General features: G+C 43.1%; 1 protein-coding gene across 3 annotated transcripts in view; it reads right to left on the bottom strand.

Annotated features, from left to right (window-relative positions):
• Positions 1-16940, bottom strand: part of CRHR1 (corticotropin releasing hormone receptor 1) — a 438157-nt gene extending 421217 nt beyond the window's left edge. The window contains exons 1-2 of one of the 3 annotated variants that reach the window (XM_073582368.1): positions 16847-16940; positions 2618-3529 (exon numbers count right to left, since the gene is read on the bottom strand). In XM_073582368.1, coding sequence (XP_073438469.1) covers positions 2618-2656 — 39 coding nt within the window. In that variant the 5' untranslated portion in view covers positions 2657-3529; positions 16847-16940. Of the gene's footprint in view, positions 1-2617; positions 3530-16429; positions 16716-16846 lie in introns of those variants that run through there. The other 2 variants (XM_073582369.1, XM_073582367.1) reach the window with 2 other exon arrangements.
• Positions 16941-17356: the final 416 nt, after the last annotated feature.

The following is a 17356-nucleotide window of genomic DNA, read 5'->3' as shown; positions in this document are numbered from 1 at the left end:
GGGTCACTGAGGAGGAAAGCGCAAAAGGCTATGCCACCAGAACACCAGAGAGGTTGGTCACTCAGCCGATTGCAGACCCCTGATCTTAACAACACAACTAGCAGTACCTTGGAGCCTTCCTACGATGCCCTAGATGCTTCGTCACAGCCAGAGGACTAACTAAGCCTAAAGACAGAAAGATGAAATCTAAACTGTCCCGGAGCAGAATCCCAAAGGAATAGACAGCCCCCAAATATATATTGTCGGTGAGGCAAGATGAAACACGGACACAGACAGAAAATAGACTAAGCAAATGATGGGGCCCACACTGACTAGATAGGACAGGACAGAAAAGGCAATCACGCAAAAACCCTAAAAATTCCAACACGACTGAAGCACAAAAATACTGATTTTAGCACAACCTCGCCCCCACTAAATCAGCACTCAGGTGTGAACTGGTGGCTAGCAACAGGCTAATACAGCAGGGGACTGAGCAAACAAACACAAGATACAAAAATACAGGGCAGGAGCCAGCAGCCCCAGGGGGAGCCAGCTGACTCCTGACAGCAAGGCAAAATCAGATGCAAAGCATTTAGCAAAAGACACTTAGCTGGAAAATGCAGGATCAGGCAGGAGACAGATATCCTCACTATGCACAGACAGGAGTATCACTGGCAGCCACTGAGTGAAGCTTGCTTGCTTATGTACTCCCAGTCACTATCTCCACTTCTCCAATCATCCTCTGCAGCTGTTGGATTAACATCCTGTTGACCAGCTCCACTACTAGCAGTGTCCACCAGAGGGAGCCCTGCCCCAATGTCAGATTAAGAGAGTTCACAACAACACACAGTGTATGTGATGTGACGATTCACAAGTTTACAGTCACATAAAGTTACTGCAGACTTGTACTCTAAAGGTACTGTCACACTAAGCGATATCGCTATGTCTGATACTTATTAAGACCGGACAATCCCTTTTTATCAAAAAAAATTTTCATGGAACTGGCATAAATCCATTTAAAGTGTAAAAAAAAAATTGAGCAACTCAAGATTACACAACATTTTTTGCAATTTTCTGACCAGGTATGCTAATGTTTTGGAAGGTAGGTGGTGCTTAGCTGAGATGGGGCATGGCTGAGCTTGATCAACAAATTTATCATAATTAATACTCTAGATGTGGCATAAATTATGACAGAGATTGGGCTCCACTCTCGGACTGGAGTAGATTTCTTGTGTTTGTGCATTGGCCGGTCTAAGATGCACCAAATTCAATAAAAGGTAGATTCCTCTTGATCTTCATGACTTACTTGACTTCATGCATTTTACTTGAAAGCCTCTCACAGATCAAAATTACCCATGCAAGTCTACGTGTCATGAAAATCATGGACAGCACATCTGTTAGTAGTCCGAATGCTTTCCGTGATTAATGTTGCAATGTATAGGATAAGGTTTGCAATTATTATATTCACTTATTTATTTATCTATATGTATAAATCCCAGACCATACACTGATAGCAAAAACTGACCAAACGCTGATGGTAAAAACTGACCAAACGCTGATGGCAAAAACTGACCAAACACAGATGGTAAAAAGTGACCAAAAACTGATAACACTTTGATTCAAAACACTAATAACACTCAGACCATTTTTTCTGCCCACACGTAAAATCACTGATGTCTGATTAAGGCCTTTGAAGCACTTCACATGGGGAGTGTATTACATGTAGAGTGTTGATAAAATATGAAAAAGTAGAGAAGTGTACATTAAGTAAAATGTATAGTAACTATAATGGGTAGGAAGACTATACAAGCTGATAGTAATCCTATTAGTGCTAGTGGTAATAGACATGGACGGGTCACATCGGTGTGGCCTAAAAATGGGAAATTATGTAATAAAAATGAATAGGATGTGTGTATATGCACATGGGATGTCATAGAGTATATAGCTAATTCGAGGAGTTTAGTGACCTAAGAATAGTAACACGTCATTGGTCATTGTGCATGGAATACTTTGGCATTCTGTTCTTTTTGATCAGTGTGTATGTGCTATACTTGTCTTAAATGGACCTGGTTAGGACAATTTTACTTCTGAAATTATTGTTAAGGCTTTATAGGTCCTGGGACAGCCAAAAAAAATGTATCTTCCTTATTTTAGTCTGATTTGCCATTGCTGAGAAATCAAGCTTTGAAGACATATGCAAATTAGCATGGAAGTGTTTAGAGGATGTGTCCATGCACTCACCCACAATGCACTTCCAGGTTAATTTGCATGTAGCTTCAAAGCTTGATTTCTCATTGATTTCTCTTTGTTATTGTACTAGTTAGTACCTATACAGCAATAACAATAATTTCTGTAGTAAAACCATCCTGACTACTTCTCGTTAAGCAAACTTATCACCATACGACCAAAAATAATCACAAAAAGCATAAAAGTTTCTTCCTAGGCTTTATGGAATAATGGGAAAAACCTATATCCTAGAATGCCACAGATACCTACTTTCTATGGAAGGTTTGGGATTCTGAGATATCCACTCTGTGATTACTGCTGTGTGCAGTCATTGTATACACGGCCATATATATCTGGTGTATTCACATGCAGCAGACGTATTATATATGGTGTACATAAATATAGCTCTTACCTGGACTAGGAAGATAGATGATATTCTGGCAGGCAGCATCCTGGTATTAAAAGTTTAACAAGAATGAGCAAACTGTGATCCAAAAGTCCAGTGAAGGGAGTTCTGATCTCTTGGATGCTTGGATTAAATCATCTGATAGATGTAGATGTGCACCCCGTCAGTGACATTTGTACTTGTACCAAAGAGGGGCTAAGAAGAGGAAAGAAGATAATATATTTTTTTTTTTATCCAGAGGAACACATTATGTGAACTAGTCCCATAAAAGAGGAGAGGTGCCAAACAAGAGAGGTCTTCTGAATAGCAGGTTGACGGGTCCTCAAAAGTGGTGCTATGGTATAGGAAGGAGAGGTGGAGTGGTCCACAAAAGAGGGGCTATGGTATAGGGAGGAGAGATGGAGTGGTCCACAGCTTCGAGGTAGGCGGGTTAGAGCAGGTGTAAGGAACTGTAGTTGTAATGGACAGTTGCAGACAGGAGGGACACATTTCTTGTTGGTACCTCTTCTGCCATGTCCTCCTTTTATCTCGCTTTTTCTCCAGTTTGCATTAAATCCCGACCTGTCTGTTCCTAAACTCTATAACACCTAATTCCTTTTCACCTGTACTCTTTTCTTCTTCTGCGTATCACCTTGGCTTTATTTTTCTTTCCTAGATTGTAGGTTTACTTGAGTCTGTTTCCAGAGCCATCAGTTCCTGCCACCTTTCTTCCATGCATTTCTCTCTGTCTCTGCCTTTTCCTCCCCTGCCTTTCTCTATGCACTCTTTTCTTTTCCCTCCTCCTTTCCTTCTGCCTCTCCCACCCTCCCTCTACTTCTCTCCCAAGGTACGATCCCACTGTTCTCCTTCTTCCAGCCGTCTTCTCCTTTGTTGGTCACAGCTTAAGATCGTCTCCTTGTCCCTCAGAAAATAAGAAATCTAGAAGAAAAAAATATGTCTTTAAACTTCTAGGACCATTTATATTCTTTGGATTTTAACAGATGAGTGAAGTCCTATGTGATGCTTTCCTATCATCCATGGGGTGGGCAATTCATTTTCCCGAGGGGCCACATGAGAGACTGTGACTGTTGTGGAGGGCCAAACCAAAAGTCTGGAAATAATTTTGCTCAATATTAACATTAACATCATAATTATAATTTTAGATTGCTACTAATTGTATCACCTAACCCTACGTCAGGAGCATCTCTGGCCCACCAGAGTTTGGGCACAATGCACTTGATAGGCACAGGTTAGAAAATCGTGTATAATATCTAGTTATCTCAATTTTAGGGCTCTAAATGTAATCAGTAACCTTCAAAAGGATATATTAAAAGAAAGTATACCTAATCATATGCAAAATAACTAATTTAATAACTATAAAAGTAATAAAACAAAAAGCACCCAAATGCCACAACTACTGCCAAAATAGCCTCCAGTTTTCTGGACATACAGTGAAGGAAATAAGTATTTGATTCCTTGCTGATTTTGTAAGTTTGCCCACTGACAAAGACATGAACAGTCTATTATTTTAAGGGTAGGTTAATTTTAACATTGAGAGACATTGAGAGATAGAATATAGAAATAAAATCCAGAAAATCACATTGTATAAATTATATAAATTTATTTGTTTTGGGTCATTGTCTTACTGGAAGACCCTGCCGCAACCCATTTTTAGGCTGTGTGCCCACGTAAGCGTTTTTTTTCACGTTTTTGAAGCGTTTGTCCCGGTCAAACTGCTTAAAAAATGCATACAAGAAGCATCCCATTCATTTGAAATGAATTCTGCCTTTGTGTGCACATTGGTGCGTTTTTTCCGCAAAAAAACGCTTTGCGGTAAAAAACACAGCATGCTCATTAATTTTGCAGAAAAGTCCGCGTTTTTAGCTATTTTCTATGAGTTAGGAGACACGCGGAAAAAAAAGCATCAAAAACGCACGTTTTCTGGGAAGGAGTCCGGTTTTGAAGAAGAAATTTTTTGCATACGTGGGCACATAGCCTTAATATCCTGGCGGCGAGAAGGAGGTTGTCACTCAGGAATTTACCCATTGATGCGGTGAAGTAGTCTTGTACCCTTAGCAGAGAAACATCCCCAAAACATAATGTTTCCACCTCCATGCTTTACAGTGGGGACGGTGTTTTTTGGGTCATAGGCAGCATTTCTCTTCCTCCAAACACGGCGTGTTGAGTTAATGCCAAAGACCTCAATAATTACTTTATTCACTGAAACTGTTACTAAACATTAATATTAGGTAAAACATTTAATTGTAGGCAATTAGATGCTACTGGAGTCATGTTAACTCAGATTCAAACGTTAAAAGCTCAGCAGAAGAAACACATTGGCAGAGAAGAAAAGCATGGTTGGCAGATCATATTATCACATCATATCATATCAGAGATTATTATTACATGTTTGGACTCAATGTGCCTGAGAGGCCATTTCTAAGAAAACCGTCTTATTTCTAAGAAATATACACAAACTTTGCATTATTCATTCATAAAACGAGCACTAGAAACAATGGTGATGAAAAAAACCTTCAAAGTGAGCACCTTCAGGTGCAATGAGCCTGAGAGGCCATAATGAACATACCTACTCTACATACAGAAGGCATTAAAACTGAGTGAGGGAGTTTCAAGCAGCACTTACAGATAGGAAGCAGAGGCAAATCCGCTGCAGATCCGCAGCAAAATCCGCACTGTGGGCACATACTCTAAATGGTGACTGTCAGGCCTATTGTGCCTGACTCGGTTAATATTGAGCTGAACAAGCCCTCACACAGTCCCACCTATATGCATCAAGAGCCTCCACACAGCCTCCCTACATACAGTATGAACCCCCTATATACAGTATAATCCCACACACAACCCCCCAATATACAGTATGATGCAGAGAGCATTGCAGTTGGGATGTGGGTGGGGAGGGCAGCCGTGTGGTGCAGTCTGTGGGCCAGTGTTTTCAGTCCTTTGGAAAAAACAGATGTAGCCTGTGGGCCGCACTTTGCCCAGGATTGTGTTATAGGATGCTGCTTTTATATATTATCCTATTTATTATAATTTGTAGTTTAGTTTTAAGGTACCCCATTATAGACACCTACAGGCTCTTAATTTGGTTTGGTGTTTTTACACTGCTTTCATTCACACTAACCTCACAAGAGCAGAACCCTATGACTCGGAGAAGAGACAATAATTGGACTGGAAAACTTGTCAAGAAATGAAGAAGAATTTGAGTTTACTATTAGGTACATAAATGGTACATGGGCTATACAGTGTTGAATTGGGGCGCCAAGGGCCCACCAGTAACATTGACTATAGGGGCCCACTCTTTAAATGCATGCAAATATTACACTACCTTCACAAATTTACCTATATCTGTCAGGGTCCTGACAGTGCCAGCATACAGCCTCCGCTAAGCAGGGACTCACCCGCACCGTAGGGACCCCTGGGGACAAGAACAGCCGGAAAATAAAGATGCTCAGGACCTGAATGTAGAAGTTTAGCAAGCCGGCACAGGACCTACGGTCATGTGAACGGTCATGTGACTGCAAGGTGGTGGGGTTTAGCGTCCTGCTTTCAAAGAAGGTAGAAAACTCAAAGCTGGGCAAAGCGGGGGTCATGCACAGTACAGGCAAGCGAGGAACAGGAGGGATAAACAGTCGGGAGGTCAGACAAAGCCAAAGGTCATACACAAGATATCTGTAAAGTACCAGGGATGAGACAGAATGGATAGTCAGGGCCAAGCAGAGATCAAAACCAAACAGACGTAGAAGGTACCAGGCAGAATCCAAAGCAAAATCCAGAGAACAGACCGAGTCGTACACAGAGAATCAAGCAACCAGAACACAGCACTAACACACTCAGGGGTCACCACACAATGCCAAGGGTGAAAGTATAACTGACGGGGGATGGGAGCTTCCTGAGGCTATAAGAAGCCTCCCCAGAACCAATGAGAGGCCACCATAATAGGTCCCTGGTGTGCAGGTGAGAGTCTGCACTGAAGTCAGAACATTAACCCCAGCAGTGCCAGTCACCCAACACTGGTATCATGACAGTACCACCCTCTCAACGGGGGGCCTCTGGACCCCCAGACTTGCCCGGGTATCTAGCATGGAAAGCCCGAACCAGACGATCCGCATACATCAACCGGGCCGGCACCCAGGACCTCTCCTCCGGCCCATACCCCTTCCAATGAACTAGGTACTGTACTGACCGCCGTACCAGCCTAGAATCTACGATGTGACCAATCTCATATTCCACATGTCCCTCAACCGAAACCGGAGGAGCAGCGGACTCGGATTCTCCCCGGACTGCTTCAAACGGTTTCAGTAGAGATCTATGGAAGACGTTAGCGATCTTGAAAGAGGGTGGAAGGCACAGCCTGTACGCTACTGGTTTGATTTTTTCCACAATCTTGTACGGGCCAATGAATTTGGGGCCCAACTTGGCTGATGGAATCTTTAACTTAATGTTTCGCGTGGAGAGCCAAACTTTCTCTCCAACCTGAAACATGGGACCAGGTGTTTGTTTCCTGTCCGCGAAAAACTTATACCTGCCTTGAGACCTAGATATACACCGCTGGACTTCTGCCCATGTATCTTTTAACCGCTGAACAGAGTCCTCAGCCCCGGGGCACCCCGTAACCAGACGTGAAAACTCACCAAAATGAGGACTGAACCCATAGTTGATCAAGAAAGGGGACATACCAGTAGATTGACTCACCCGACTATTGAAGGCAAATTCAGCCAACGGCAGTATATCACACAAGTCATTCTGTCTAGCAGAAGTCAGACATCTGAGGATCTGTTCCAGAGACTGATTAGTGCGTTCCGTCTGACCATTACTCTCAGGATGGTATGCAGACGAAAAGGACAGAGATATCCCTAATTTTTTGGAGAAAGCATGCCAAAACTTAGCCACAAACTGCACACCACCGATCAGACACCACATTCAGGGGTACCCCATGCAAGTGGACCACATGCTGCACAAACAATCTGGATAAGGTCTCAGCAGAAGGTAATGCGCACAGGGGTACAAAATGAGCCTGCTTTGAAAATCTGTCCATCACTACCCATACCACCGTATTACCCCTGGAAGAGGGAAGATTGGTAATAAAATCCATGGACAGATGGGTCCAAGGTCTTTCGGGAACTTCCAAGAGCATCAGCTCCCCCGCCGGCCGGCTATGGGAGCTTTTAGAACGAGCGCAGACCCCACAACCAGAAATGAACTTCTTTATATCAGAACCAAGAGTAGGCCACCAGAAGATCCTAGCCACCGCCAGTCGCGTGGTTGATATACCAGGGTGAGCACACAACTTGGATTCGTGGAACTCTTGCAAGAGTTTAAGGCGAAGTTGCTCTGGGACAAACAACTTGCCCCCTGGCTTGGCCGCAGGAGCCAGCGACTGGGCCTCCTCAATTTCCCGTTCCAATTCAGACGAGATCCCTGCTAACACAACCCCAGGGTGCAGGATGGAGGACGGTGGCTCAGGGGCAGACACAGGGTGAAAACTACGAGATAAGGCGTCAGTCTTGACATTCTTTGACCCTGGACGGAATGTAATAGTAAACTGGAAACAAGAAAAAAAAAGTGACCAACGGGCCTGTCTGGGCGTTAATCTTTTAGCAGACTCAATGTATGACAAATTTTTGTGATCAGTGATCACAGTAACCGGGTGACTGGCCCCCTCCAAAAAGTGCCTCCATTCCTCAAATGCCAACTTGACCGCAAGAAGCTCTCTATTGCCTACATCATAATTTCTTTCAACAGCAGAGAACTTCCTGGAAAAGAAAGCACATGGCCTGAGATTGGTTAGAGTGGCAGACCCTTGGGATAACACTGCCCCCACCCCCACCTCGGAGGCATCCACCTCCACCACAAATGGTTTGGAAGGATCTGGCTGTACCAAGACAGGAGCAGACATAAAACATTTTTTCAGCGTCACAAAGACCTTTTTTGTGAGTGAGGACCAATTTCTCACATCCACACCTTTGCATGTTAGATCCGTGAGAGGTTTGACCACTTGCGAAAACCCCCGGATAAATTTGCGGTAATAACTGGTGAACCCCAAGAAGCGCTGAAGACCCTTAAGATCTCGGGGTTGCACCCAATCCGCAATGGCCTGCACCTTCTTGGGGTCCATGCGAAAACCCTCACTGGATACAATTAATCCCAAAAAAGACAATTCTTGCACACAGAATACACATTTCTCCAATTTGGCATACAGATGATTTTCTCTCAGTCTTTGGAGAACAGTTCGTACATGTTCCAAATGAGAATGCTTGTCAGAGGAGTATATCAAAATATCATCTAAGTAGATAGCGACAAAACGACCAATGAGATCCGAGAATACCATGTTGATGAAATTCTGAAATATGGCGGGGGCGTTGGTGAGACCAAACGACATGACTAAATTTTCAAACAGTCCCTCGGTCGTGAGGAACGCGGTTTTCCATTCATCCCCCTCTTGGACCCTTATCAAATTATATGCCCCCCGATGATCCAGTTTAGAAAACCACTTTGCCCCTGATAGTTGGTTACACAAATCGGGAATCAACGGAAGGGGGTATGTATTCCGTACCGTAATCTGATTAAGCTCCCGAAAATCGAGACAGGGACGTAACCCGCCATCTTTTTTCTTTACAAAAAGAAACCTGCCGCCACAGGTGAGACTGAAGGACATATGTGTCCTTTGCGCAGACTTTCAGCAATGTACTCCTTCATAGCCAAGCGCTCAGGACCGGACAAATTAAACAGACGGGTTTTAGGTAATTTAGCCCCCGGGACCAGCTCAATAGCGCAGTCAAAGGGTCTATGTGGCGGTAACGTCTCGGCCTCGCTTTCGGAGAATACATCTTCGAAGTCCTTCAGGCATTCCGGAATACCTTCCAGCTCGACAGATGATACAGACACAGATTTAACAGGTTCAACCAGCAGTGCGGATTTATCACATAACTTAAAATCATTAAACCCACATTGGACAATCTCCCCCGTTTTCCAGTTAATAACTGGGTTATGACGTTGTAACCAGGGCATGCCCAACACCAACCCTGCAGGTAGATTGTCCAGAACAAAACAACTTAGGTTTTCCACATGAGTAGCGCCCACTCTGAGCGAAAACAAGTCAGACATAAAGAGAATTCCCTCCTTAGTGAGGGGAGAGGAGTCAATGGCCATCACCTTGATCGGAACCTTGAGCCTAACTGTCCCTATCTTACAGTGTGTGACCAATTGGGAGTCAATGAGGTTAATCGATGATCCGCAGTCCACGAAGGCTGTAGAGGAAAAAGAACTACCGTCAACAAACAGTTCCACATGCAGTAGCACTTTAGAAAATGAGGAAAAGGGTACATGAGGGTCTGAGTAGTCTCCCCGTTGACTACCCAGACCTAGTCATTTCCCGCCGACTGGGTTGAAGACGGGCAATCAGGACGCTCCCTTTTCCAATGTCCTGTTTTACCGCAGTAAAAGCATAACTGCTTGTCCTTCCGGCGTTTCCTCTCCATATCCTTCAGGGAGAGGGCGCCTACATCCATGAGCTCAGGGGCAGTCTCTTTTCCACTGGGGAACAATGGAGTTTCCACCTGCATCACCCCTCTGGCCCGCAGCCTGCGGTCCATCCGGACGGCCTGGGTCATAGCGTCCTTGAGAGAGTTAGGTGGGGGATGTAGCGCCAAGGCATCCTGCAGCCGCTCGGACAAGAGACCTCTGCAGCCCAGCAGCGGAATTCAGTACAAAACCACTCAGCTGAGTGTTTCCCCTGACAGACGCTCATCACCATGTCCTCTGCCAATCGCACTCGGTCAGGCTCATCATAAATATGCCCGAGGGCCTCAAAGAATGCATTCACAGACACTCTCTCAGGGGCAGTGGGAGGAAGGGAGAAAGAACAAGCTTGTGGGGACCCTCTTAACAGAGACATAATGACCCCAACCTTCTGACTTTCGTCCTCAGAGGAACATGGTCTCAAACTAAAAAAAGTTTGCACCCCTCCATGAAGACCCTGAACTCCTTTTTGTTTCCAGAAAAAAAGTCAGGCAGTTTAATAGGTGGTTCTGGGGACACCAAAACAACATCAATCACCCCAGCCCCCAGAGACCCAGTAGCTAGAGCTCCCCGCACTGTCTCAGAAACCTGCTGCTGAGAACGAGCCAGAGATTGCTGCTCCAGAGATAAACCCTGAAACATCTGACTCAGACTTTTCATCTGGTCAGCCAGAGACTGTATGGGATCCATAACTCTCTGCATAAAAAAACCCCAAAAAACGTAATGGTCAGTTATAATGTCAGGGTCCTGACAGCGCCGGCGTACAGCCTCCGCTAAGCAGGGACTCACCCGCACCGTAGGGACCCCTGGGGACAAGAACAGCCGGAAAATAAAGATGCACAGGACCTGAATGTAGAAGTTTAGCAAGCCGGCACAGGACCTACGGTCATGTGAACGGTCATGTGACTGCAAGGGGCGGGACTTAGCATCCTGCTTTCAAAGAAGGTAGAAAACTCAAAGTCTGGCAAAGCGGGGGTCATGCACAGTACAGGCAAGCGAGGTACAGGAGGGATAAACAGACAGGAGGTCAGACAAAGCCAAAGGTCATACACAAGATATCAGTAAAGTACCAGGGATGAGACAGAACGGATAGTCAGGGCCAAGCAGAGATCAAAACCAAACAGACGTAAAAGGTACAAGGCAGAATCCAAAGCAAAATCCAGAGAACAGACCGAGTCGTACACAGAGAATCAAGCAACCAGAACACAGCACAAACACACTCAGGGGTCACCACACAATGCCAAGGGCGAAAGTATAACTGACAGGTAATAGGAGCTTCCTGAGGCTATAAGAAGCCTCCCCAGAACCAATGAGAGGCCACCATAATAGGTCCCAGGTGTGCAGGTGAGAGTCTGCACTGAGGTCAGAACATTAACCCCAGCAGTGCCAGTCACCCAGCACTGGTATCATGACAATATCTCTATATGATAATAAACTGGGTAGTATGGTTAATGAATGATGAGGTGCTGCTTTTTCTGTATGAAGTGAATTATGCCAAGTACTGCCCATATAGTGGGGTTGGAGGCCCACCGGGGGAATGCCCTGTTATCCTATGGGCCAGTCCGAGCCTGGGGCAATATGTGTTCACTACTGTCCAGCCGGCCTCATAATAAAAATTCTGTGACCTGAACTGAATGTGAACACATCGCTATCATGGTTATTATTGTTTACAGCCATCATAAACTGAATTCCCTGGTTAGAACAGAATGCGGTCATCTTCTGACACCATGAAATGACTTGTTGTAGACTTGTGTGGTTTTTTCCTTTGTCACTACTCATGCTTTTCTATCTTCTATTTGTCTCTCTGTTGAGAGAAGTAAACTGAGTAGCTACATATTGATTTTACAAGGTGACCCTAATAGGGCTAAAAAAAAATCCATTGTGGTTTCTTCAGTTTCTGTAATGGAACTTGCAGGTCACCTCAAAGGAAGAGTCAGGAGTCCTTGAGTCTTTCCTTACCTATGGTTACAGGGTCAAAAGGGCATGTGACAGATACTGCAGGTTGATTGGTTTACTTGGTCTGATTCTATTGCTCATCTCTTAAAGCTCCATATACATTAGACTAAAGTAGTCTGAACCTGCCCATATCAGTGGGATCCACTATCTAATGGGCATGAAGAAGACCTCCTGACTCTCTCTCAACAGGTGATGTTGGGGATGTTAAGGGACGGTCAATTTGAATTTTAATGCTAGAATATTTTGTTCTCTGGGAGATAAGCTGTCTGGAAGCAGCTCCTTTGTGAAAACACATGAATATTGTACCAATCTGAATGTTTATAAACTGTATATGAGGGAGCCATGAGAAATAGCCATCGATTCGACCAACAATTAGCTATTATCTATTGGGCCTTTAGGTATGAGGATTTCAGGCCAAGTGAACACATTGAGTTTTTTACCTCAGTATTTGTAAGACAAAACCAAGAGTGGGTAAAAAATACAGAAGTGGTGACGTGTTTCTATTATACTTTTCCTGATTTCTCCACTGCTGGCTTTGGCTTCAAAATACTGACGTAAAAAACTCACCAAATACTGAACATGTGCACGCGGCCTTGTAGTAGAGCCACACTAAATTCTACATCCAAATGTGTTTGAAATACTTTTTGAATCTGATTCAAAATCCATGTAAAAAAACTAAATGTGAACATACAGGCTGCATTCATACTTTTGTGTTTCATTGTCTAAGTGCGGACCGAGATGCATGAAACGAAACATTTTATAAAAAAATGTTTATAAAATGGAAAGAGGGAGGCATATCTAAAGAAGAATATAATGCTGTCTGCAGAACCTGCAGGGCAAAAATCAGATTAGCTAAATCTGAAAATGAATTGAGGCTTGCAAGAGATGTCAAAAGCAATAATAAAGGATTTTGGGGATATGTCAAAAGTAAAAGAAAAGTCAAAGATGCTATAGGATTTTTACAGGATGAAAATGATGAAATGGTAAGACAGGATGTTGAGAAGGCTGAACTTTTAAATTCCTATTTTGCATCTGTTTTCTCTCAGAAAGGAAATGTAACATCAACTGTTATTCACTGTCCTATTAAGGGAATAGAAGAATCCAGGATATCTATAAACAGAAAGATAGTGAGGAAACACTTAGCTAACCTAAATGAATTCAAGTCTCCAGGTCCAGATGAATTACACCCCAGAGTACTGAAGGAGATAGCAGAAGAAATTTTTGAACCCCTCTCCATAATCTTTGAAAATTCTTGGAGAACAGGAGAAGTGCCAGAAGACTGGAGAAGAGCAAATGTTGTTCCTATCTTCAAAAAGGGAAAGAAGGTGGACCCAGGCAACTATAGGCCAGTGAGTCTGACTTCTATACCAGGAAAGATCTTTGAACAAATTATTAAACAACATGTATGTCAATACCTGGATAAGAATGAAGTTATCAAACAGAGTCAGCATGGGTTTGTAACTAATAAGTCATGTCAGACTAACTTAATTTCCTTCTATGACGGTATCACTGATTGGGTGGATCAAGGAAATGCTGTAGATATAGTATATCTTGACTTCAGCAAAGCATTTGACAAAGTCTCTCATACAATCCTTATTGAAAAAATGACTAAGTATGGAATGGACAAGGCAACTGTTAGGTGGATTCATAACTGGCTTAGTGATCGGACCCAAAGAGTGGTCGTAAATGGCTGCACATCCAGTTGGAAGAATGTCTTAAGTGGGGTACCACAGGGCTCTGTCCTGGGCCCTGTATTGTTCAACATCTTTATCAACGATTTAGATGAAGGAATTGAGGGTAAACTGATTAAATTTGCTGATGACACAAAGCTAGGAGGGATAGCTAATACTAGAGAAGAGAGAGAGAGGATTCAAAAAGATTTAAATAAACTGGAGAAGTGGGCAGCAACTAACAGAATGGTTTTTAACAGGGAGAAATGCAAAGTACTACATCTGGGCAATAAAAATGAAAAAAGCATATATAGAATGGGAGGAATAGGGCTAAGTGACAGCACATGTGAAAAAGACTTGGGTATACTAATAGATCACAGACTGAATATGAGTCAACAGTGTGATGCAGCAGCAAAAAAGGCAAATGCAATTCTAGGATGTATTAACAGAAGCATACAGTCTAGATCACGTGAAGTCATTATTTCCCTCTACTCCTCTTTGGCCAGACCTCATCTGGAATATTGTGTCCAGTTTTGGGCACCACATTTTAAAAAAGACATCAACAAACTGGAGCAAGTTCAGAAAAGAGCGACCAGAATGGTGACCGGTCTGCAAACCCTGTCTTATGAGGAAAGGTTGCAGGATTTGGGAATGTTTAGTTTGCAAAAGAGAAGACTGAGAGGAGACTTAATAGCTGTCTACAAATATCTAAAGGGCTGTCACATTGTAGAAGGATCAACTTTATTCTCATTTGCACAAGGAAAGACTAGAAGCAATGGGATGAAACTGAATGGGAGGAGACACAGATTAGATATTAGAAAAAACTTTTTGACAGTTAGAGTGATCAATGAGTGGAACAGGATGCCACGAGAAGTGGTGAGTTCTCCTTCAATGGAAGTCTTCAAACAGAGGCTGGACAGACATCTGACTGGGATGATTTAGCGAATCCTGCTTTGAGCAGGGGGTTGGACCAGATGGCCCAGGAGGTCCCTTCCAACTCTACGATTCTATGATTCTATGACCCGAATGCGACAGCCTTTTATATGCTTATGAGGCTGTTGCGTTTGAGTCAGGAAATCTGTGGCCAGTCTGGGCATCACAATCCATACTTGGACCACAAAACGTGGATGTGTGATTCTGACCTTATGTATCTGATTTTTTGCAAACAGATTAGCTCTATTCATTTGGAATAAGCTATGTGCCCCTATTCACAGCAGTTTTAGGGTGGAATCCACCCAGAAACTGCTTTAATCTGAGTTCAAGTGAAGTAAAAACTGGAAAGACAGAAAGGGCAGTAGAGTCTTATCTGGTATACAAGCAAAATAGGAAAAACAGGGAATTGCTCACCTAATGGCGTTGTGCCAGCCACAACCCTTGTATTGGCTTGTCGAACTAGGCTGCTGAAGATCCACCGATGTGATGAGATGCAAACTTTAAGGAGTAGTGGATATAATACTGCCCTGTTAGAGGTTCAAACTATGGTGAGAGACAGAAATGGTGTAGATGCATTTTTTATTTTCCAACAAGTTTTTATTTTCCATTCATTCCGGTTTGTCCTAATGAAGAGGTGTTGACAAGTAAAAACCACATCTACACCATTTTTCTCTCTCCGTAATTTGGCATTGCATTTATATAAATACATGTATTTTCCAGTTGTAAAAGCAGTAGTATTTTACAAGTGGATGAATTTTAAATTAATCTCATTCATATTCTGCGGTTTTAATTTTTGGTTTGGAATCTGCATAGTAATTGACTTTTGTTGCGTTTTGTTTTAAAATCACAGCATGTCAAGACTTTGTGCAGAACCAGCGCTAATTTCACCTTTTGCAACAGAAAAGGAGAAATCTGCACCAGATTCTTAACAAAATCAGCAGCAAAATCCACGTGGGTCTTGAGGCAGATGTTCTGTAAAATCTGCACCAACAAATATGTGACGTGGGAACCTAACGTAATAAATGATTCGTCACATTGGTGTAACATGGTAGTCAAGCATTTTTTACAAATCACGTCAGAAAAAAATTCTGCCACAATATTTTACCATTGAGGCCCGTCATTTTGTGTCAAAATCTATTTGATTAAATTGTGCGGTAACATACCCTTATTTCCTAATTCTTAACGTAGCGCTACCGTACTTTTTACTGGGACTGATCTTAGTAGGATCTTACACTTTGTACAATCGATCTATTTTAGCATGTCAGTCCGCTCGCCCATCTGGGCTGTGATGAAGGTTAAATAACACGGTCCATTAGAAACCTAAAAACCATATTTTCTATTATATTTTCAAGCTCTTACTTATGGCTGAGAATACTTATTCCATACGGTATTATTTTCGGCGTGTACATTATATCTACCTGTATAGAAACCTAGACCTTAAATAACACTTTTTCCAAATGTATGACTCCATATAAATAAAAGGAACTGACTGACGGAGGGTAAGGTTGACGGCATTACATACTAGAATCCTACGTATGTAACTAACACCAATCTGTAAGGATGAGATTGCCCTAACCCTAACATTTGCTGGCTCTGGCTCTGTGCACATAGCAGGACATAAGTTATTGGAAATGTTTCACTGCTGGATCTAATGTGAAGAACGAGCAGCGAGAAATTCTATTCTGGAAGCTGGGCTTTGGTCCCCCTAATTAAGATATAAGGAATAAATATAAATTCTCACCCTCGTGATGGCAGTAATGTAATGCTTTATATAAGACGAGTCCCCCCCGGCTCATCGGCAGGTTGTCAACGAGACCTTCGTAGCCCCTGGCGTCCCTTCCGGAGATTACACAGCCAAACGTCCCCGCACTGCAGAGGCAAAGCAGTATTGTGGCAGTCAGCAAAGGAAGGGACATCAGCTGTTCGCTCTCCTAACCTGGAGGGGTGGGCTCCCCTCTTATGGGGGAATCCCTTCACCTCCTACAGGAGAGCAGAGCAGCCTACATCCCTATTTCTGTCTCCTGCTCGCTTTCCTGCTGGATACAGTCCAAAGTCTCATCACCCCTCCCTGTAATTGTTCCTCTCACTGTTGCAGAGCCCCTTTTTTCTGTATCCATGCAATTATTTCGTTTTTCTACTTATCTCATGCCATCCTCACCTAGCTCCCTCTTTTCTGCATTCTTCTCCCTTCTCTCCCACACACTCAATGTATGGTGGTACATGCTGTATATCTTCTTACAGCCAGCTTCATCCTCTACATTCATTAGGATGCTGCTCTTTTCTTCCCACCCCCCCATCCATTTGTCTATTATTAACCCTATCTGTTTCCAAACTTTAAAGTGCATCGCCACCTTGGACTCAGTCTACATGTCTAAGAAATTCCCAACTCCGATTCATAATCTTGTGCTTATAAAAATCCATCTTGAATCAGTGACATTTGGACGTTTATGTTCATACTATCGTTACTATTGTATTGTTATGTTTATTATACAGTCTAACCTTTTATGTGTATATTTTTATCTGAACCTGCTGCAGTGTTTGTGCTAATATGCCCAAGCCTCCTCGTTCTTTACTGCTCCCTACCTCCCTCTTTTCCTTCTCTCTCCATGTCTATCAATCATGTTGGCATTACTACCATAGTCACGCCTCTCAACCCTTGCACATATGC

The sequence above is a fragment of the Dendrobates tinctorius genome, unplaced genomic scaffold (assembly GCF_039654945.1).
Source record: "Dendrobates tinctorius isolate UK_male_01 unplaced genomic scaffold, ASM3965494v1 ptg000071l, whole genome shotgun sequence".
In the NCBI taxonomy this organism is placed as follows: Eukaryota; Metazoa; Chordata; class Amphibia; order Anura; family Dendrobatidae; genus Dendrobates; species Dendrobates tinctorius.
This window is presented reverse-complemented; position numbering and strand designations above follow the sequence as displayed.